The sequence below is a fragment of the Macaca nemestrina genome, chromosome 7 (genome assembly GCF_043159975.1).
Source record: "Macaca nemestrina isolate mMacNem1 chromosome 7, mMacNem.hap1, whole genome shotgun sequence".
Lineage (NCBI taxonomy): Eukaryota > Metazoa > Chordata > Mammalia > Primates > Cercopithecidae > Macaca > Macaca nemestrina.
The window spans coordinates 31,496,735-31,519,819 of NC_092131.1; the positions used below are offsets into that span (position 1 = coordinate 31,496,735).

The following is a 23,085-nucleotide window of genomic DNA, read 5'->3' on the forward strand; positions in this document are numbered from 1 at the left end:
TCCCCGAAAGTCCCCTGTGCCCCTCCTCTCCCAGACTAAATGGAATATTTATTGATTACTCCAAATCAATAGAATAAAAAGGTTCCTGTTTGGTGGCCAGGTTATTTCTTTGTGTTTTTTTGTTTTGTTTTGTTTGTTTTAAGAAACAGATCTTTTTCATATATCCTCGTTATCAGCAAAATAAAGGATTGTTTCTAAAATGAAAAGGGTTGGGGGAAGTAACAAACTCCAAGAGGAAATTTCCAGTGATGTCAGGATCTCACTGAGCTGGAAAGAGCCTTACCCGGGACCGGGGCCCTCCAACATTGACCTAATGTCTCCTCCCAGTTTATCGCCTTCAGGCCTGAACACCTCCCACCTCCTATCACCCATCCTCTTCCACGGCAGCGCACACCTCCAGAAGGGTGACAGGCACATAAAGGTTTATTTCCTAGAGCCCCTCCCTTAGAAAACTGAGACTAATGTCCTCACTCTGATTTATTTTTAAATGTACCATTAAAAATTAATTTCCCCCTTTGTTTTTCTCCGGGTCACTGACTCTGAATTACCATGTGGCATTTTTCCTACGTGTGAACTCACATATTTTACCTTCAGGACAATTTGTTCTTTGTTTCTTTAACAACAGCGAAGTGGTCATCGAATGGTGGGGAAGACAGCCCCCTGGCTCTCTGGGCTGTGTGCGGTGGGTCTCCAGTTGGTCCAGTCATGGACCCATTTGTACACAGGCACACACAGGCGAGCACGCTGCCTCCCACTCTGGGTGATCATATATGTACATAAAATATTGATTAGAAAGGGTAATGGAGTCACCTACAGGATTAGCTACAGGAAAATGAAAATGAAGGAGAGCAAGGTAGGAAGGTATGTATGTTTCTGTGTGTGTGTGTGTTCATTTCTCACCTGGGAAAGTGAGAATGACACTACAGCATTAACAAATGCTCTCTGTGTGTTAGAAGCAAAGGGAGGACCACAGAGTTCCTCCTCCCTCAACTCTAGTCCCTATGCCCTTGGGTTTTCTCAAGTCCGGGAATGTCAACCAATCCACAGGGGTCAAAACTGTGAGCAGAGTGTACCCGAACCCACTCACTGTATGTTCCCTTAGAAACGCCGGCACTGTGATGAATGGCTTTGTCCTACTATCCTTCTACCAAACCAAAGAATCCAGTCCCCCGCTCTGTTACTTTGCTACCTATGGCTCTAAAGCTATGTCACAAAGCTGTGGGGTAGAGGTCAGAAAGATGTCCCCCCAGACACCAGCCCCAGACCTCCACAAGCTCGTCCTTGAAATGATGCCCCTCTGCACCATAGCACATGCGGACCCTCCCCAGGCGGCACATATATGTATGAGGCCAGCTCACCAATGCCTGGGCTGCCGCCCAGTGGGTCCTGGGCTTTGAGAAATGACATCTCACAGGGGTGCTCAGTTCCTGGGTGGAGACGGCAGGTGTATTTTTGGCTTTTCCTGCGCCCCATGGAGTGAGAAGCTAATTCTTTGCGAAGAAACCAGGAAGGGTTGGGGATCTAAACCCCTGTCAAGCTTAGTTTATAAATGATTTCCATCTCAAACCTTTCCCAGACCCCCAGGACCTCGGCTTCCTCACTTCCTTCTGCTGCTTCCCTTACATTGCCTTTTTGCCCATATTTCTCCTCAAACTCCAGTCAGGGCTGCCGTCAACTCGATGAATTACCCAGCTGTTAAAGCCTCCATCTCACTCCTTGCTTTCCTGGTAAGCACAATCAAAGAATGGACTTCCTTCATACGAATTTTCATATTTATTGACTATGACTTGAGCCAGGGACAAACACATAAGTATTTTGTGCTCAACTAAAGAAGTCACCTCTGGAGAGAGGGAGACTTAATAATTTAAATATCCAATATTTGTCATACTTGATCATTTTATGTAAGGAAATACTCCACAAGCACCAAAACTGTCCACAACCTCACTAACCTCGGGTTCTCCCATCCCATCCCCACCCCAGCTGGAATCTAACCTTTAAAAGGAGTGAAAGCCACTTTTCAAGCTGATGGAAATCGGAATCCATTATTATTAAGGATTCCTCTCCCAGACCAGCGCCTTCTGCGGACATTCTGGGGGCATCTAAAGGGCCCTCTGCCCAAGGGTGGAGTGGGAAAAATCCCCAAATTAGAAGCAGGAACAGTCTGGTCAACAACACAAGCCCTGCTGTGGACAGCTGCCCTCTCTCTCAAGCGGGGTGCACCGTGGTGGAGGTGGTCCGTGCAGCCAGGAGAGGGGTTAGGTACTTCCTGGGACCCCACATTATCCAGAGTATATATTTTAGAGATGTAGTCGTGGTTCTTTGGGGGAAGGGGAGAGCGAGTGGTACACACGTGAAAGCACGGTGGAACTGGAGAAACGCTGACTTAGAGAGTTTAGTTTGCCTCAGAAAAAAAGAGGAAGACAAGCACAAAGTTAAGCAGAAAAGCTGTCCGTGAGAACCTAGAGTTTTATTAATTATTATTATTATTATTAAGCCTTCCGAGGGACCACTTTCCACATGCACACACCCTGCCTCCGGGACACCCGCCGGGGGCGCCGTGGGGTGCGCAGTGCCCAAGAGGAGACCGGGGCAGGTACCCGAGCAGGTGAGGCGGCGGCGACGGTGGACGGGGCCAGGAGGGAAACCGTAGGTGGACAGAGTGGGACCCCCGAGAGCCCGGACAGGACACGCGGGTTGACCACCCGCTGCTTGGGCGATCAATTCACTTTCCTACTCTGCGCTCTTGGCGCGCTGCCCCGGGGTTGCGGACCCGCGGTTCCTGAGAGTCGCTTCTCGCAGCCCCGGCAGCCGTCCGCGCCTACGCGGTTCGGATAACCCCAGGCTCTGGCACCGCGAGCGCAAAGCCGCCTCGGAGCAGGGAAATCGTGCCCGTCTGTTCCGCTGGGCGCAGCCTCCCCCAAAGCCGCGAGCGAACTTTGCCTACTACGCAGCGCTGGGTCCGCATCCCCCTGGCGCCCTGGATCCGCCGCGCCACGTGCGCACCCTCCGGGCGCCCCACGGGGACCGCAAGGCGAGAGCGGCACTGGCCGCCTGCAGTTTCCAAACCGCCGCGGCACGTTCGATTTTCTCTCTCTTGCCGGGATCATTTTTGGTCTCCAGGATGGAAATAATAAAACAAAGCACCCGCGGGAAGGCTTCCCCCGACGGGACAGGACATCCTTGCAACCACATCCCTGCACCTGTTCTGGGCTTCTTCTTCCCTTCTTGCTCCATTCCACAAAAACTCATTTTCTCACCCCGGAGCAAGATCAGAGAGGAGAGAGAAAAGGAGAAAGTGCATGAGAAAGCGCCACTCTTGCCCGAAAGTGGATTTGTAAAAGGGGGTGCGGGAAAAAGTTAGAGGCGGGTTTATGCCCTAGAAAGAAACCCAGAAGTGTGCGGCTTTTCCCCTCCTTCGTCCCCCAAGTGCCCCCCCGAAGTCCCTTCCACTTTTACACAAGAATGTGCAGAAAAGGAACGGCCATCCCCAGGACAGAGACTGCCGGACGGGCAGAAGGACAGACAGACCGAGAAGCAGGGCACCTACTGGTTGTGGTAGCCGAGGGGGTCCGAGATGCAGAGTTCGGACACGTCCATCAGTCCCGTTTTAGCATTCCCAGTTGGTAGAGAAAGGCGGCGGGGAAATCACGCGGAAGAGCGAGTGAAGGGCACGGGCAAGGTGCGAGCCCGGGCAGGGCACAGTGAGCGCGAGAACGCAGAGTGGGAGGACGCGGCCCCGGCCGGGGAGAGGGAGGCAGAGACCCGTGCGCGCAGAGCCGGGCGCTCCCACTCATCCGCACGCTCCGGAGCGAGCGGGCAGAGGGGATGAGAAGCCGTGGAGGAGGCTGGGGCACCAGAGACTTGGAGCCCACTAACCCTACTGTAGCTTTAAGGCTGGGAGACTGATGTATGATTTGGCTCCTATTGGCTATCTCTCAGGGGCTGGACTTAAAGTGACAGAATCAAGCTGGGGTGGGGGGAGGGGGGTGAGCCAGAGAGACTTCAATGGAATAAGACGCTCAGCGCGCAAGGTCCCCACCTCCTGAGCAGTAGGAGTAGTGGGTGTTAGAGCCCCAAGGTCTGCCTTCTCGCAGTTCAAGGCGAGGGGCGGGGACGGGGGGGAATGTCCAACTGCCAGGTGGGTCTCAGGGTGGGGGGAGATTTGCTGCTTACATACCCCCCAGCCACCCCATCCCATCTTTTAACTGGCAGGTCTTAGCAAACTCACCTCTCAGCCTTTCTGGAATGGATTTGTTTTCCAAATTAAAAATGAGTCACATTTCTCCACCCACGCACCAAAGAGAAGAGGCAGCCTCAAACCCTGTGCTGTGTGTGCAAAAGTGCAAAGGGTCAGGCCAGCAGGTGAGGCACAGCAAGAAGGCAGGAGAGAAACAGATTCCCTTCCCAGTTCTTATCACCTGGGCCAGTCAGTTCTGCACCACTCTCATACGGCTAGATGCAGGGTGCGCATCTATAAAACGTTCTCTCGATGTATGAAGTGACGCTGTAGTCATTGGCAGCTCTCTGAAATGTACCCAGGACACAGACATGAGCAAATAAATTCCTGTCTGCTTAGGAAGATACAATCGTGGTGAAAATGATCAACTTACCTGCCACATCCACTCCAAGGCACAAGTACACACTTTGAAATACACACCTGAATCCCCAGCTACAAATGCACCTGCATCCCCGTCAGCTGCTCCCTCAGTGAACCTGAATATTATGGGATGCCACTGTACCAAAATGAGCTGTAAGTTATGCCCCAGCCCTGCTTCTGGGGTTTTTCATCTTTTGAGATGCACCAGCCACAGGGATAATAATCAATTTGATGATTCAAATGAGTGTGGGGAGAGGAGCAGGTATAGAATTATTTAAAAGGGGGGAAAAGCCCTTAGGAGAGACTATCACCTTATTCTCCTATATTCTGCAGAAGACAATGAGCAGTAGGGGGGAGACATAATTTTATCATCAAAATAATGTCTAAATGGAGTGTAACTGCAGGCAATGTTCAAGCACTTCAGGAATAAAAGCAGGGAGGGTTGTGAGAAACCCCAGGAGGGGCCAGCCGCCTGGGCCGGGGCTGGGAGAGTGGGCAGAAGGATCGCAGATGATTTTTGACTTGGATAAATGTGCTTGTGCAGGTTGGGAAACAGAGCTGAGATTTTTCATAAGTGCTGAAGTGGAGGGACGAGTGGGATTCTCTGGGCACAAGGCTCAGGAAGGCGTCTCACGGAGAGATGGATGAAGATGTCTCCTTTGTCAGTAGCCCCTCAGCAGCCTCCGATTTTTAAAAATCACATAGGTACTTCATCAGAGACAGAAAGAGGGGTGCAGAGATGCTTCCCTTGAGCCTGGCTTCTACCTGACCATCATCTCTCACCAAGTCCTCAGTGGCTGGTTTCTCTGCAACCTTTCTGCCCCGCTGAAATCCATTCTCCAGGCCCACAGCAACCAGGGAGCGCTTTGTAAAATGCACATCCAATGTCCTGTTGCTGCAGTTAGGAAACAGGCCCCAGTCCTTGACCTCCAAGGAAGGCATCCTATGACAGTTTCCTACAGGTCCCTGTGTTCCTCTCCACGGTCCCTGCTGCCCTCCCTCTGGGCCCCAGTCTTTACACCTGCCACCAAGAAGGCCCCACCTTCCATATCGTGCTAGAACCTTCTGTGGTTCGCTTTGCTTTGGGTAGTTCATCACAGTTTACAATTGTCTGTGTACTGGCATGAGTGGCCCTTCCCTCCTCCACCCTTCCCTCACTAGACTGTAAGCTCCATGGGAGTAGGGACCATGTCTCTTTTTGTTCACCAGAGAATCCCCAGCATCTAAAGGTGCCTGGTACATCACAGTTGCTTGACGAAGATTTTGCTGAATGAATGGCTAACCTGTAGGAGTTTGGAGTGGGGTGCCACAGCCTGCTGAGTGACAGGCCACTGCCCAGGAAGAAGGTGAGGCACTGATGGGTTTGGGGGCCCCTTGGCTCCTTACTCTGTGTGGGTGCACCGTTTTTAACTGGAAACAAAACACACTTGGTAAAAATAAAGTCCTCTCCACAGCCTGAAAAGAAAGACCATGTCACAGCCCAAAGCAATGGATTCAAAGCCGCTGGGAGCACATGAGGAGAAATTGGGGTCTGCATTAGTTAAAACACTAGGCTAATGCTTGCATACAATATCTCTGCCTCTAAGGTCCAGGCATGAAGGTGATCCGGGCCTCATCTCTGGGCACTAGCTGATTGTCCTCCAGGTGGAAGTGAGCTCCTGGAGACCTAGGCCCTCTCAGCCTTCCTCTGCCTGAGCCTTCTCTCACAGAGCCCTGGGGCAAGCTCTTTCTCATTTCCTTCCTGACTCTGCAAGAGGAGAGATGAGGGTCAGCCGCTGGGACACCCCAGTGGCATGATCCAACTCGGCAGGCCCAGGCTCCTCCTGTGATTCTCCCGACAAACCTGCCTGGGTCCCACACTGTGCATGGGGCCCACATTTTCCCTGCTTTGCCCTCAGCTCACTCACAGAGGATGGATTCCTCCCCAAAGCCGGGGTCAGGCTCCATGCCTCTGACTGGAGAGGCAGCAGTGTGGGACAGTAAAGAACTCTGGGATCCGGTCCTGACTCCTCCGTGTGACCTTGCCAAAGTCATCTCTTCTCCAGAAAACAGGCTGTGCAGGGGTGGAGTGGGGTGGGCAGCGTTCTTGGCTTTCTTCAAGCCTAAAATGCAGTCAACCAATCATGATTTAGTTTACTGCTCACCTAGAGCAGGAGCTGTTTGTAATCCACGCCCAGCAAGAGCTCTAAGCCATCCCTTCACTACCTTCCACCCCAATACTTATACCCCCAGGTGGGCAAGTCAGCCAAAAGGAAAGTGGACAAAAGCTATTAGATGCAGTAAGTGTGGAGGATGTAAGATGACAGCAGCTCATGTTGTTTTTGTGACAAATGCCTTTAAATTGATATTCATTACATTCATAGCACCTTACAGCTAGGAGGGACTCAGAAAACCATTTAGAACCATCATCAGATTTGACAAAGGAAATTTGTAAATTTCCCTGTGTGGTTAAGTGACCTGCCCAAGGTCACACAGAGAATATCTGGCAAAGCATGCCATCTGTGGTCACTGAGTTTCTACTTATTCAATTCCTAAATCTTAAAAGACAAGTCCCTTTGCTTTCCTTTCTTTCTTTCTCTTTGAGACAAGGTCCAGCTCTGTTGCCCAGGCTAGAGTGCAGGGGCGTGATCTCAGCACATTGCAACCTCTGCTTCCTGGGCTCAAGCCATCTTCTTACCTCAGCCTCCCCAGCAGGTGGGACTACAGGCACCCACCAGCACGCCTGGCTAGTTTTTGCATTTTTTAGTAGAGACAGAGTTTCACCATGTTGCCCAGGCTGGTCTAGAACTCCTGGCCTCTTGTGATCTGCCTGCATCAGCCTCCCAAAGTGCTGGAATTATAGACATGAGCCACCATGCCCTGCCACTCTGCTTTTCCTACTCCCTCCTTCCCTGAGTTTGAGCTCTTTCCTAAGAAATATGAAGACAAATGAGAACTGTCCAATACAACACACTCCACACACTCTTCGCCTGGTGGACAGAGGGAACCCAGGCTTCTGTGTCCTCACCCTCCTCCCAGTGGTTTCCTGGGAGGTAAAAAGGAAGCACTGGTTGGTGGATGCCGATGTCATAGGCTGCTGTCCTACAGTGAGCAATGCTCCAGGTGGCAGATAATTAGGAAAAATATTCACATACAGCCTAGCCCACTCTGTCCCCCATGCCTCTATTTCCCTGGGTACAAAAAGCACTGAGTATGTCAGAGATCTAGACAAACACAGGTCTCCACTGACCACCAACCCTTTCCCACCCCAGCATGCCTAAGTCCTCAGGGTATGCCATCCTACTCTAGGGACTAGATCTCAGGGGGTGACTAGAGCAGTCTAGCAGTCTCATCATGATACATGCAGGCTAACCCAGCATAGCAACTCTTGCCAGAGGTCGGGAGAAAATCTCCATTCTTAACAGAACCCAGTCTTTGTAGTGTCTTCCCTCTCTAGAGGCAGTCTCCCTGGACACCAGCCATTTTTGCACAAATGAGGCAGCAGCAAGCAGTGTCTCTCAGGTCCTCAAATCCCCTCCCTGCCCTATGCTCCCCTAAGACCAACAACAGGAGGATACTTCTTCCACCTTTCAAGCCAGGCAACTTAGCAGAATCTGGTGGAGCCAGCTTGGTCCCCAGGAGAGCAGAGGGCTTGACGGCTTCCTCACTAAAAGACAAGACCCAACAGGCATTTTTGGATAATTTGCCACATGCTCTCTAAATTCAGTGAGTGTGGGAATGCTAACTGCATGTTTATGCCATCCCCATCCCTCACCCATCCCCGTTTTCCTGAAATCAAGTTTCCAGGTGGGAATGATGCCTTCAGAAACACCCACAGTGTGTAGCCACTTCTTACCACCAGCCCAGGAAGGGGAGGATGCCTCCGTGGAATGGTCTGAGTTGCAAGCCAAGCTCATTTCTGTTCCACCCCAGGGTGAGGGCTGGGGCAGGTGTGTCCAGGAAGAGCTTCCATTGCCAGTCCACAATGACTAAGGTGGGCCTGGCCTAGACGGCGAGCCTAACCTGCGCATCTCTGAGGACAATGCCCGTGGGCTCCCGGCCAGGGGAAATGTCCCTGACCAAATGTCTCTGCGGACCTGTTGTCTTCTCACATGCTTGAATTTGGGGGTGTGGAGTTATATCCCTGAGTGATGGTCAGCAGACTGCTAGCCCATTGGCTGGCACTGGTCCCAAGGATCATAATTAACTGATAACGCTAATACAATGTGAGTTTGTGCTCTCATAATAGTCTCCTGCTGACAGATAAATGCTGCGGAAACATGATGGCTTTTCCTGAAGCCGTAATGGGCCATTATTGGGGCAAGAAGGCTCATGTCCTATTAGCACTGCTGCCATGACACCAAGGATAAAATATGAAGGGGGCATCTTAAGCGGATAAACGCTTGGGTGCCCTCCCACCACCAGCGTCATCCATTTCGTTATCTGAAATCCCTACCAGGGGTCTTGGAATAACTTCCAGATATTTCAAATCTCCATTATTTTTTCTTTTTTCTGAGCCTCAAGATCCATTCTCACCAACACAGCTGACTAATATATTAAAGTTCTCTCTTTACCATAGATTCCTTCTTCCCATATGCCCTATGCAAGATGGCAGCTGCAATGAGCAGGCAGGTTGGAGGATGAGGAAAGTGAGATTTGTCTCTCCATAGAAACAAAAATCTTCTTTTCCTCCCAACTACCAGGAGAATAGGAGCACATTATGACTGTAATAGCTTTATCCCCTGCCAGATTTCTAAGGGAGAAAAAGACGAGTAGGAGAAGCACAAAGAGAAAATGAAGGAGGAGGAGAAGGGAGACCAGAGGGAGAGAAAGAATACCATACCTCGATAGTACCTGGTAGCAAAGAGGCATTGAACGACTAGCTATTGACTGAATGAATGATCTGTCTCATTAAATATTTTCCATTACAGTGGATTGTGGGGTTTTGTCTTACGACAAAGAAACTTGACCTTATTTTTGTTCACACCACATATTACATTATCATCTAGTTTCTTGTGACTTTGGCAACAATTTTTTTTTTTTTTTTGAGACAGAGTTTCACTCTTGTCGCCCAGACTGGAGTACAGTGGCGCCATCTCAGTTCACTGCAACCTCCGAGTTCAAGTAATTCTCCTGCCTCAGCCACCTAAGTATCTGGGATTATAGGCGCCCACCACTGTACCTGGCTAACTGTTGTGTTTTTTCTTAGCAGGGATGGGGTTTTGCCATGTTGCCCAGGCTGGTCTCGAACTCCTGACCTCAGGTAATCCATCCTTCTCAGCCTCCCAAAGTGCTGGGATTACAGGTGTGACCCACCACGCCCAGTTTTGGCAACAATTTGAGCATAATTTGAGAATACATAGTTGATTACAAACAGTAATGTAAGCAATTTGTTTCTAGGCTCTCATCACTGGTAGAAGAAAAAGTTCTCTTTGGCTGATGATAGTTTTAACTGCAGAAATCCCATGGTCAGCAACGGCCACAGAAAGAATAAATAATTTCTTTGCAGACTCACACATTATGCCTCCATTTGCTTGTCTATTCTAAAAGAAAACTATTTTAGAGAAACCATAAAATATGGGAAACTTTTGGAAAATTAATTCTAAAGCAGCACACACACTTGTATTGTTGTTAAGTACAAACAAAGAAACATGTTGACAGAGCCTGTCTCCCTAGTATGAATGACAGAAAATTAAGCACTGGGGACATTCAAAGGTGTTTTTATTTCCTAATGGCTCAATTAAGGTAGAACTTCATTGTACCCAATTATTTTTTGGAAAAAAATGCATTTTATTTTTGCTCTAGTAAAATGTTTTGTGGAGAGAAAAAAAAAAAAAGCAGCAAATGCTTCCAGGTTTTAGGAAAAATCAAACGTCAAGGCCGGGCGTGGTGGCTCCTGCCTGTAATCCCAGCATTTTGGGAGGCCGAAACAGGTGGATCACCTGAGCTCAGGAGTTTGAGACCAGCCTGGGCAACATGGCAAGATCCCATCTTTACAGAAAATACAAAAACTGGCCACACGCCGTGGTAGGCGCCTGTAGTCCCAGCTACTAGGGAGGCTGAGGCAGGAGAATTGCTTGAGCCTGGGAGGCAAAGGTTGCAGTGAGCCAAGATCATGCCACTGCCCTCCAGCCTGGGCAACAAAGCTAGATCTTGTCTCAAACAAACAAACAAACAAACTCAAAGTAAAGAAAAATCAAAGATCAGTGTTTTCTAAAGTGTAGACCTATATAAAACATGGTTAAGATGACAGCCTTTTTTTTTTTTTTTTTGAGATGTTGCCAGGCCGGAGTACAGTGGCACCATCTCGGCTCACTGCAACCTCTAACTCCCTGGTTCAAGTGATTCTCCTGCCTCAGCCTCCCAAGTAGCTGGGATTACAGGCATGCACCACTGTGCCCAGCTAGTTTTTGTATTTTAGGTAGAGACAGGACTTCACCATGTTGGCCAGGCTGGTCTCAAACTCCTGACTTCAGGTGATCTGCCCACCTCAGCCTCCCAGAGTGCTGGGATTACAAGCGTGAGCCACCATGTACAGCCAAGATGACAGCTTTTAACTGCGTTTTTACATGAGAACAGTGCTGGCTGACCATTACCTTCACAGACGTATACTGTAATGAAAGCAGTCCCATTGGTGAACTCCCTGCCTCTCCGAATGATGTAATTATGAATGGGACAGTACAATTCTTCATGAAGGCTCGAGCTTCATAGCACGGCCATCCGTAACATCTTTATTCTTCATAAACAATTGGGAATACCAAGCTTCAACAGAATTCTTGACTTAGGAGGGTTTGCCTTTCCAAGAAGGACAAGACTAAGCAGGAAGGGAAACTACAGAGGAATCAGAGAGTTTAGAAAAATGGGTAAAAGGCAGTCACTGCTACAAGATTTAATATGGATAAACACCAGTAATACACTTGTCAGCAATGACCCTCAACTGAGCCACAGACTGTAGGATCGCTGGTTGGAGAGCAGTGATGCAGAGAGACACCTGGGGTCAGAACAGATAGCACATTAAACACGGGCATCCAGCTTCATGGCATGATAAACACTGCTTTGGGGTAATTCTACCAAGCCCAGCAGAGCAGGGAGCAGCAATAATTCCTCTTTACTCTCCCTTCCTGAAGACACAGAGGGACTTTTACACTCAGCTCTGAGGCACTTGCTTTGAAAGCATACTGGGGCCGGGCTTGGTGGCTCATGCCTGTAATCCCAGCACTTTGGGAGGCTGAGGCGGGCAGATCACAAGGTCAGGAGATTGAGACCATCCTGGTTAACATGGTGAAACCCTGTCTGTACTAAAAATACAAAAAAAAAAAAAAAAAAATTAGACAGGCATGGTGGCACGCACCTGTAGTCCCAGCTACTCAGGAGGCTGAGGCAGGAGAATCGCTTGAACCCAGGAGGCGGGGGCTTCAGTGAGCCGAGATCGCATCACTGTACTCAGGTCTGGGTGACAGAGCGAGACTCTGTCTCAAAAAAAAAAAAAAAAAAGCAAACTGGAAGGGTGATGTGGAAAGGACTTAAGAAAGGTGGAGGGGGTCAAAGGCCTTCTGCAGGGTGTCTGAGCACCACAAGGAGGGGGAGAAATGTGGGACAAGGAGGGATGGGTTGTCCCTGCCCATGGAAGAGCAAATATTTAGGTGTTGACCCTGTACCACACACAAGCTGTTGGCTCGGTTTCCCTGGACTGCCTTCTTTTTTTGTCTCTCTTAATCAGCTTCCCTCTCAGGGTGAAATCTCACCTCCACTCCCAGTGCCTAAGATCTGGCTTGCTGAGAAGCCACATGATGGCACCCAGAAGTTCAGGAGGGCAGCTCCCCAAATTTCTCCCTCTTTCTCCCTCTCTGTGCACTGCTTCGTGGGGTGAATTTTTTTTTTTTTTCCAAGACAGGATCGCCCCCTGTCGCCCAGGCTGGAGTGCAGTAGCATGATCACGGCTCACTGCAGCCTTGACTTCCCAGGCTCAAGGGATCCTCCTGCCTCAGCCTCCTGGAGAGCTGGGACTACAGGTGTGTGCCACCACACCCAGCTAATTTTTTAACATTTTTTGTGGAGACGGGGTCTCATTATATTGCCCAGGGTAGTCTTGAACTCCTGTGCTCAAGTGATCCTACCACCTTGGCCTCCCCAAAGTACTGGGATTACAGGCATGAGCCTCTACTGTGCCCAGCCATTTTTTTTTTTTTCTTAATAAGCCTTCCAGAAAAGGCATGCAACCTGCTAAGTCTCTGAGGCTGAATACAGTGGTGGCCAGCACAGCACACATCATCACGTCTCACTGCCTGGCATCTCTCCTCGCCTCACTTCCCTTTTGCCACCACCTCCATTCCCTGGGCTTGCATCTCCCAAATGAAGTACCAGTAACTTAATTCTTGCCCCAGGGCTCTGTTTTCTAGACAACAAGGGCTAAGTCAAACAGCCAGTCAGCAAATCGCTTAGGGCCACTGACTTTCTTTCCATTTAATTATTGTATTATTTACTACCCGCCTCCTTGGTTAGGGAGGGGGCGCGCAGTGAGTACAGTGATTGATGGATGACCATCGGTAGTCAGCACCCAGTTTCAGACTCACTGTTTTGCAGAGGCCTACACAGGCCCCGCCCTGCACCATCCACCCACCCGCCTACTTCAACACTCTAGTTCTGGTTCAGCTGCCAGGATGTTCAGGTCAATGGTGTCAACTAAAGCCAAGCAGTAGAACCATCTGGCCCAGTATCCCTTCTCCACTGGCTTGCTCTCCTCCCACCACATGTGGGAGGCCAAGTACATATTGTACTCTTTCTTTGCCCTGGTTTTCCCCACACGGAGTCTGCTACTTCCTTGGGCGACCATCTCTCCTCCACGTGCACACACATCCAACAATAGCTCTAAGTTGCTTTTGTCTTCAAGCAACGGGAGAGTCAAGTGACAGTAGCTTAAAGGGTAAGAGTCTATTATATCACACAGCAAATTTTCCAGAGGCAGGTAATTTCATTTTTTTCTTCTGCGTCCTTAACATATTGGTTTTCACCTTCAACTTATTCTCCCATTGTTGAAGGAGTTTTTGTGGGCCTGAGCATCCTACTTCCTCACCCAGCTGTATCCAAATCCAGGAAAGAGGTGAATGTATTTGTGTGTTCGTGTTGAGGGGAATGTCACTCCTTATTTCTCTAGTTTGTTTTTTGTTTATTTCTGTGTTTTGATTTGAATTTAATCTGAAGGAAAACAGGAGCTTCTCTTCCCCACCCCAGCAACTTATCTTCACTTTCTATTGGCCAGAATCCAGTCACGTGTTCACCCCAAACCAGTCACTGTATCAAAGGAGAAATGGCCCGCCATGACTGGTTTAACATAGGATCACTCCCTGAAGGTAGGGGAGAGGGTTGCCTTTCCTGAGAACACTGGTATTTAATAACAAGCAAATCCACTTCTGTTGTAAGCGGAAGCAGGAATGGCTCTTGAATTGGCAACCAATAGTCTGCTACTCCTTGAGGTGTACCGTGTGCAGGGTGGTGGAAGGAGACCGCCATGTCAGCAAGCAATAAGAGAGGCATTTTCTGTCCAGAATGGAAAAGCAATACTTAAACTAAAAGTCAGAATGTTTTTAATTATCATCTTGCTCCAGCTAGTCAAAACGATGTCAACGATAAAACACTCCTCCCCAAGAAAACCTTTCGTTGGTCTAAGTTCTGAACAATTTTTGCAGTTGCTGTTGACTTTTAATAATATATGTAAGCTTCAAATTAGCAAGTTTTTGTTACCTATTATTTAATAGAAATGGCATTCCACCTGGAAGTTATAAAGTCAGACACACACACACTACACAAATGTTTCCAGAGCAAATTCCTAATGGTTCAGAATGGTTCAAGCTCACTTAGGCACACTTTGTGTCTCAGCCCCTGAAGTACTACATACCCCTGTGTCCAAACAATAGATTCAGAATAAACAGTGATTCATTTTGGGGGCTTCTTTGGTTGTTTATTTGTTTGTTTTGGAGACAGGGTCTTGCTCTGTCACCCAGACTGTTGTGTAGTGGTGTAACACATCTCACTGGAGCCTCAACCTCCTGGGCTCAAGCGATCTTCACCTCAGCCTCCCATGTAGCTGGGACCACAGGTATGCGCCACCACATCCAATTAATATTTTTATTTTTTGTAGAGACAGGGGTCTCGCTTTGTTGCCAAGGCTGGCCTTGAACTCCTGGACTCAAGTAATCCACCCACCTAGGCCTCCCACAGTGCTGGGATGACAGGCGTCAGCCATCATGCCAGCCTTAGCACAGTGATTCTAAAAACGAAGAACTCAAGTTACTTCACTCTGGTTATTCCGTGACCACTTGGAATTTTTGTTTGCATTTAAAATTGAGAATAATGGAACACAGCCTGAACTATGAGACGTAATTCTTGGTAGGATCAGATATTAGTTCCTACATGACAAATTTCAATGAACTTAAATAATACCTTTAAAATAGAAATGTATTCTTCATTTTGAACAGCTTATGGTTTGTTTTTAAATTAATGGACAGATCAGGAAAGTTAATGACTATTATTACTACATGATTGTTACCAAGAATAATTTTGTTGTGTAGAGAAGGGCAGTTGCTCAAAATGATCGAATCTTGATGTCACATGCTTGAGGTCCCTCCCAGCCACGCCCTGCTACTCTCCTTTTCCCCAGTTATTCTTTGTCTCTTCCTGCACCCTAGTTGGGTTGGTGATTCTGAGAAACAGAAAAAGGCAACTGTCCACATGTCCTTAGGGCCTTTTTTTTTTTTTTTTGAGGCAGGATCTTGCTCTGTTGCCCAGGTTGGAGTGCAGTGGTGTAATCTCACTTCACTGCAAGCTCTGCCTCCCAGGGTCAAGCAATTTTCCCACCTCAGCCTCCCAAGTAGCTAGGATTACAGGCATACACCACCACACCTCGCTGATTTTTGCATTTTTTTTTTTTAGTAGAAATGGAGTGTCACAGTGTTGGCCAGGCTGGTCTTGAACTCCTGATTTCAGGTGATCCACCCGTCTCGGCCTCCCAAAGTGCTGGGATTGCAGGTGTGAGCCACTGCACCCAGCCCCTTAGGACATTTTTAAGAGAATACATCCCCAAACAGATCAGTAATAACCATCACCAAACCCCTGAAAGGGTCCAGAAACCCCTCAGCATCCTCATCATTTGCCTGTCTACTCTACCTTTCTCTAATCGAATCATTCTGCCTTTTATCAAATACCAGCAATAAAGACAGAAACTGTATTTCTTATTCAATCATGTGGTTGGTTCCTCTCTTTTGGACAATCACTGTAAAAACGATAGCATTTTCACTTTTGGCCCCGTCTTCACTGCACCTGTGGAGTAAGCCAACTAGAGCATCAATCTCAGACTCAATGACCAGGGGCAGCAGGAATCAGAGAGGAAGCTGGCAGTTGCTGCACACCTACTCTGTGCTGGGCACCTGGCTGTGTTCTGCCACTTGGTTTCATTGCAGGGAAGTCAAGCCCACCTCTCATCTGAGCTGGGCATCATCACTCTCCTTTTGTTTACTGAGGAGAAAACTGAAGCTCTGGAGGTAAGATGCTCAAGGCCAGAAAACGGTCTGGGATTAGAACCCAAGTCTAGCTCGTCCCAAACCTGTACTCTCTGTCCGTTCTACTACGTCACTTCAACAGAGTCCATCCCAGTGCAGCATGCTGTCACTAAGGAAAGGGCGTTTGTGAGCAGGCCTGGAAACCTAAGCACAGTAGATAACTGGAGAAATACGTGCATAGGTCCAACCAACTGATGGATAAGAGGACTTTAGGAACAATGCCTTTTGGGAGGCCAGTGTGGGCCAGCCCTCTCCCCACTGTCCATGTATTTAGCAAGACGTGTCTATTCCTAATAGAAAAGTTCTTTCCAATTGAAATGAGGTGTGCTCTCAGTGCTGAATGGAGAAAATGAGAAAAGGAATACAACATTGGGGCAGAAACCAATTGATTTTATGGAATGATGCCAAAGGGTCCATTTTAACTTTCTATGACTTGGAGAAGATGAAGGGCAGCCGGAAGAAGAAGGAGGAGGTGACGAAAAGGAAGATCGTCCGCTGCCAAGAAAAATTTCCCCATGAGGGCCAATTTGCTTGGTTGGAGCAAGTCCAAATGGGCAGCAGTTCTGAAGCTGGCTAGGTGCACTTGAAGGATTTCTGCAAACACACCCAAGAAATTAGGAGGTCCCCTTTGGAGGTAAAATAAATTCCTTAGCAAAATAAAGAGGGCTTGTTACACCATAATCCTTCCCCTTCCAGTTTGAAAGGCCATAATGAGACCAAATAGGTGGTTTTATTTCCTGTTTCTTCCAACATCAACCAATGCACATTTCCTCTCATTCCTTGGATTCTCAACCCAGCCATTCAACCAAGGAGATGCACTTCTTGCTCCCACCATCAAAGGATAGGGTACAGGATGGGTCTTTATGCAGACTTAGTTCCTCAACAACTCCGCAAATGACCAGCCACTTGGCTGCTGTGGGAGAGTGACTCACCTACAAACAGAAATGTTTTTGCCTAACGGGTCTCAAAAGCATCATCTTAAAGCAATGACTTTCAAACGTTAAAAAAAGAGCCCCGAGTAGTCATTCTTCAGTTGAAACTGCACATGGAAACCTGCTATAGAAAGCAGCAAAAAGCCTAGCTGCTCTAGGGTAGGCAAGCAGGAAGAAGGGATCACCCCATTCTCACTCAGTCCTTCACCCCCACCCCCAGGAAGCCCAGGAAACATCTTTATGGCACTCCAGGTCTCCCTGGAGCATGTGTTGGAAATCAAAACAGTATCTCTAAAATCAGTTGTTCTCTAAAGGAATCAAATAAAGAAGTGTCATGACCACAAATTAGACCCATGCCTAGAATAACATCCCCTTTAGAGGCTCCAGTGCTGTGTCAAAGGAGGCCATAGTTAAAAGTTAGCAACTGCCCAAACACTCTTGCTTCCTGTTCAGTGTCCTTTGCTACCAGGATGAGGCTGGTGGGTCTTGCAGCAACTTTGCAAGCCAGGACCAAACTCATCCTCATGAATAGGGTGGCTTGGTAGAACTCAAACAGCATCATGATACACTGGTGGATTTCAAATCAGGTATGAAGCTGGTTGCTAGGGATGTTGCTAGGGATGTTGATGTTGGTAAAGAAGATCTCTGGCTTTGGAGTATGGCAGACCCAAGCTCGAATCCTTGCTATGCCCTTCATTAGCAATATGACCCTGGGACAATTTGTGACCTCGCTGTCCATGTTTCCACAGTCTCTAAAATGGCTTGCTGTAGGGTAGTGTGTGTAAAGAAAGCACTTTACACAGTGCCTAGCACATAGCAGACATTCAATAGACACTGGTTACACCCACCCTTTCCCAAGTGGAAGTTCTGACCTTAACTCTGGAGAAGGGGAGCCTGTCTCTCACAGTCATCTTCTTCCCTGTAACACGTCCAGCACCCACACTGTGTTCAGATTTGGTAAGGCTCAGCCCCTCGGGGCAGAACACAACTGAGGCATTAACCTGTGACTGACCTTGTAACTGCGACAGTTCATACGGCTCCTATTCCCAAGCTGCCCTCTCTGGCCCATCTCATCTCCAGAGCCTGGAGGACCAAACGTATCTTCCCAGATGTGACTGCAGCACAGCACCTGAGAGCCCAGTCACGCTCTGCCCACCTTCCCTGGAGTTCCCCAACCACACAACCCAATGCCTGGTCCATCGTGGCAAGCCATAGAGTCCCCGACAACGTCAGGGCTAAGGCCACATAGGACCATCCATGAGGGATGCCTGTGGGTTGGTTTTGAGTCTTCACTGTGACGCAGACATGGAGTTTCACAGTCCAAAAGAACACCCCACTGTTACTTGAGTCCTTCAACAAGTGTAAAAAGAACAGCCATTCCTCCAGCCTCTGAGACTTACTTCAACCTTGGAAATCTTCCCTTCTCCTACATATTTTTCAGTAACACCAGGTGTTTCCCAGATAACTCTCGGAAGTATGTATACTACTTCAATTTCTTAATCTTGGAGGAAGAGTCATCAATATGTAATAATCCAAACACTAGCTTTTTCTGCTCCAAAGGAAACATTGGAGGTAATTGAGAGACAGTGGCTATTTAATCTCTCACAACTGAGCTCACTTCACCTCACTGCTGTGGCAGAAGGGGAGTTGACTACCTTGGGGTCTCCCTCATGCCCCAGCCTCCCATCACAAGGGGCATCTCAAGGCAGCCACCTTGAATGGCATCAACAATCCAGGTGGATAAGCACGTGAGTCATAGACCCCACCTGCCAGGCCACTGGGCAGCCAAGTCACCTGGATGTGCTGCGATCATCTCCAACGTAGAATGGTCTCAATATAAGGAACACAGGGGCAGCTTCTCAAATGTATTCTTTCATGATTCTACCACCAGTAACGTGAGAAAGCTCCCGGCCCAACACCTGCAGGAGGCACCAGGTAGAAGTAGTACCTCCAACCAGGGTGGAAGCCATGTGTAAGGTGCATGTGTATCATATGTCTTGCCATTTCAAAGCCCTGCCTGAATATTGTCTCGTGGATCTTGTTAACTCACAGTCAGGGGCAGAATAATCCCTCCTCTCTATCTGGTGAGGGGGGAAATGAATAAGGTCAATCTACGTCATTGAAGCTAAGGATGGAACAACCCAGAAAGGTAGACAGGTGTGTGCAGACTTGGAGCAGTAGGGCAGAGCAACAGGCCTCTTTTTCTATCATCTGTTAAGTCTTGTTACATTCAATGCTAGCTAATGGAGGGAGCCCTGTGATAAAGCAGTCTGCAAGGCAATGGACTTGGGGTTATATCTGTCCCAGCAAATATAACAACACATGCTTAAAGAGAGAAGGAGCCTCTCTCCTACATTGCCATCTCTGCTCAGGGGAAAGGAAGGAGGAGTCTGATTGGCCAGTGTCCAGGGTATTCTCAGGGTCATGTTCTACTGGCGGTAGGGCCACTAGGTGTTGAAGGTTTGCATACTTGCCCAGTGCTCTCTCTTGCCCACTTGATATCACGGCTTCTAGCCTGCTACAGCAAAGTTGGCCTCTTCATATGCGCTCTCTCTCTGTCTCTCTCTCTCTCTCTCTCTCTCTCTCTCTCTCTCTCTCTCTCTCTGTCTCCCTCTCCTTCCAGTTCACCTGTCTACAACTAACCAGATCTCTGGTCTGCTCCAGGAGACCCAAGTATCTTGGAGTTCATGGAGAGGGAGGAAATCCAGTGGTGCCACTAGGAACCCTAGAAAGGTGCTGTACCAGGACGTGCCTGCACAGGATGGGATTGGCAGCCTCCATACACCAGGCTGGACTCAGAGCAGAGCAATGTGACAGTGCACTAGGGACACAGGCAGCCAGCAGGGCACTCTCCACCTGCCATGCTCACTCCGAGAGGGAGGAAGAGAAGTCCCTGGCACAGGGATGATTGCATTGAGAGGCATCAGAGCACTTGGGCAATTGAAAACTAGACCCTGGCAACCTGACTTTAGCCTTATTTATTTTCTTTTTTCTATTATGCCCCTTTAGAGAAGTCAGAAAATAAGGAGAAGTGGAGTCCTGATGGTCCTGGATCCAGCCATACCTGAAGACAGGATCTGCCCAGACATAACAGATACATGAGTCTTCGGGGCTTCTGCTGTGTGAGTTGCTTTTCTTTCACTCCCAAGAGTCCCAGCAAATATGAGTCACGTCGCCTTGCCTCCTGTGTGTTTTCCTTCAATTGATTTCCTCTTCCTCCCTTTTCATGCCTACCTTCTCAGAAGCCTGCCTCCTGCACCAACCCTTCCCAGAAGCCCTGCACTTTCCCTGGCCTGCCCATTCCAACAGCCCTGGGATTCTACCTCCTCCCTGCAGGCCACTTCCTCAGGTGGTTCCAAGAGGAGGTTACTATGAACCCATCGGAGTTTGTCTGGGAAAAAGCACTGGCTCTGGACCTGGGCTTCAACCCTGACTCCTGCATGTATAGGCTGTGGGCTTCTCGGGGAGCTACTCTACTCAACTCTCTGGGCAATGGGGATACTGATAGGACCGACTTCATAGGGTACTTCTGAGAATGAAATGAGACAAGGCAGATAAAAGCTCTCAGCATAGTGCCTGGCATAGAGTAATTGCTCAATAAACGTTTTTATTGTTTTTTCACCCTTATAAAAGGCACTCACTTGTGTTTAAAGATATAATGCCAATAGTTCTAATTTGTGCATTTCCTCACCCTTGAATGGGTTTCCCTCTATGTCCCTTTCATACCTGACAACAGCAATACCAGCTTCAGCTAGAGTTTTTGGAAGGCATCAATAGGGTCAGTTAAAATCAATTCATTCTGCACAGATCATAGTGCCAGATGATCATAGGAACTGACATCCTCTGGATGATGGAATTATTATTATCAAAACTTAACACCAGCTTCGGTTTTGCAGAAGGAAGAACATGCGGTGATGTTTCTCAGCAATGGTCTTCCCCTACCACCATACTGGGTATCCTAGAGGGTTATTTCAGGGCAGTGGTTCTCAATGTGGGTTCCACAAAGCCAGCAGCGCCAGTATCACCTGGGAACGTATTAAAAATGCATATTCTCGGGTCCCCCCACAGACTTGCTGGGTGGCGACCAGCAATCTGTGTATTCACAAGCACTCAAGTCATCCAGAAGATTCTCAAGCAAGGGAGCCACTAATTTAGAGGTTTTGCAAATTCTACGTATTTTAAGCTCTTAAGTCTGTCTTCTTACTATCCATGTCTTCAGCTTCAAATAATCTCAGAAAACAGGGCTTTTAAAAATAGTCATTACTAATTTTTAATAACAAACCTTTTTAGAAGGGAAAAGCCATAGATGGTGCAGACTGCAGTTCACAGTGTGTCTTAGTGAACACAAGGTGGTCACCATGTCTTACTTTTTTTTGTTTTATCTTATTTTGCTTTTATTTGTCAACTTTTCATTGAAGTACAATATACATACAGAAGTGTTCGCATATTCTAAGTGTACAGTTAACTGAATTTTCATTAAATGAACGCATCTATGTACCCAGCACGCAGATGAGAAAATCAAACCTTGCAGCACCCCAGCTCATGCTTCCTTCTAATCCCACCCCTGCCCCATCCATTGCAATTTTTTCTTTTTCTTTTTCTTTCTTTCTCTTTTTTTTTTTTTTTTTTTGTTTGTTTTTTGAGACAGAGTCTTGCTCTGCATCCCAGGCTGGAGTGCAGTGGCACAATCTTGGCTCACTGCAACCTCCACCTCCCAGGTTCAAGCGATTCTCCTGCCTCAGCCCGCCACCATGCCCAGCTAATTTTTGTATTTTTAGTAGAGACGGGGTTTCGCCATGTTGGCCAGGCTAGTCTGGAACTCCTGACCTCATGTGATCTGCCCACCTCAGCCTCCCAAATTGCTGGGATTACAGGCATGAACCACTGTGCCCAGCCTGCAATTCTTTTTAATTGCAGGAATATTTCAAACAAGCAATTTATTTTAAAGAAAGTTACTATCCTAGTCACCTCACTTACACCAAAATTATTTCAGTGTTGCTCATTCCCTTCTGCACATATATTTTACGTAGTTTTGTATTTTATCCTGTTATAATGTCCCTGTTCCATGTTGTTACATAGTTTTCATAAACACTATTTAAAACAATCCCAGTTTAATGTGTGGCTCATACCTGTAATCCCAGCTACTCAGGAGGCCAAGGCGAGAGGATCACCTGAGACCAGGCATTTGAGACCAACCTAGGCAATGTAGCAAGATCTCCAGCTCTAAAAAATGTTTGTAAAATTTAGCCAAGCATGGTGGTGCACGCCGTAGTACTAGCTACTTGGAAGACTGAGGCAGAAGAATCATTTGAGTCCAGGAGATCAAGGCTACAGTGAGCTGTGATCACACTTCTGCTCTCCAGCCTAGGCAGGGGATGAGACCCCCATCTCTTTAAATAAATAAACACTTATATACATACATAAAAGAAAGTAAATGACCCTACATTGTACCATCATATCAAAGTGTCAATTAGCCATCATTCCCCCATATGTAGGCTGTTTCTATTCTGCAATGAGCCTCCTCATGTCTCATGCATCCTTTTTCTTCTCTGGAATTATTTCCTTAGAATCAGCTGTCAGAGGAGAAATGACTAAGTGAAAGGCTCTGAACGTTTTATTAGGGCTCTTTATTATTTGCACTGTTTGTAAAAAATGTGAATCCCATCTTGGGTAATACTTCTGTGCATTTCTGAGCTCCTCCCCGCATCTTAAAATTTCTGGATATAGATTCTTCTCTCTCATGCCCCTGTGAACCCAGAAAAATACTTCTGGCAGCACTGGGCAGGAGTGGTGGATGCTAGTAGATTATCCCCCATTGGGTAGGAGTGGCGGGTACTAGTAGATTATCCTGCATTAGCTGGGCTGTAGCTTGGCAGGGGCACCAGCAAGAGCCCACACCTTCCCCCGGGGGTGCATGTGGAGGAGAGGGGGTTCAGGGAGAGAGTCAACCTTCCTTGAGGATCCTCAGAGGAGCTCCTAGTGGCCATCAAAGTCCCAACAAGGCCCTTTCCCTCCTCAGGAG

The 23,085-nt window shown here is 48.0% G+C and overlaps 1 protein-coding gene across 4 annotated transcripts in view; it reads right to left on the reverse strand.

Annotated features, from left to right (window-relative positions):
* LOC105495866 (estrogen related receptor beta) overlaps positions 1 to 23,085 on the reverse strand; it is a 190,746-nt gene that overhangs the window by 123,135 nt on the left and 44,526 nt on the right. The window contains exon 1 of one of the 4 annotated variants that reach the window (XM_011765750.3): positions 3,548 to 4,037. The exons of 2 other annotated variants lie outside the window; for them this stretch is intronic. In XM_011765750.3, the coding sequence (XP_011764052.1) occupies positions 3,548 to 3,597 (50 nt within the window). In that variant the 5' untranslated portion in view covers positions 3,598 to 4,037. Of the gene's footprint in view, positions 1 to 3,547; positions 4,038 to 4,228; positions 10,768 to 23,085 lie in introns of those variants that run through there. One more of the 4 variants, XM_071099817.1, reaches the window with a different exon arrangement.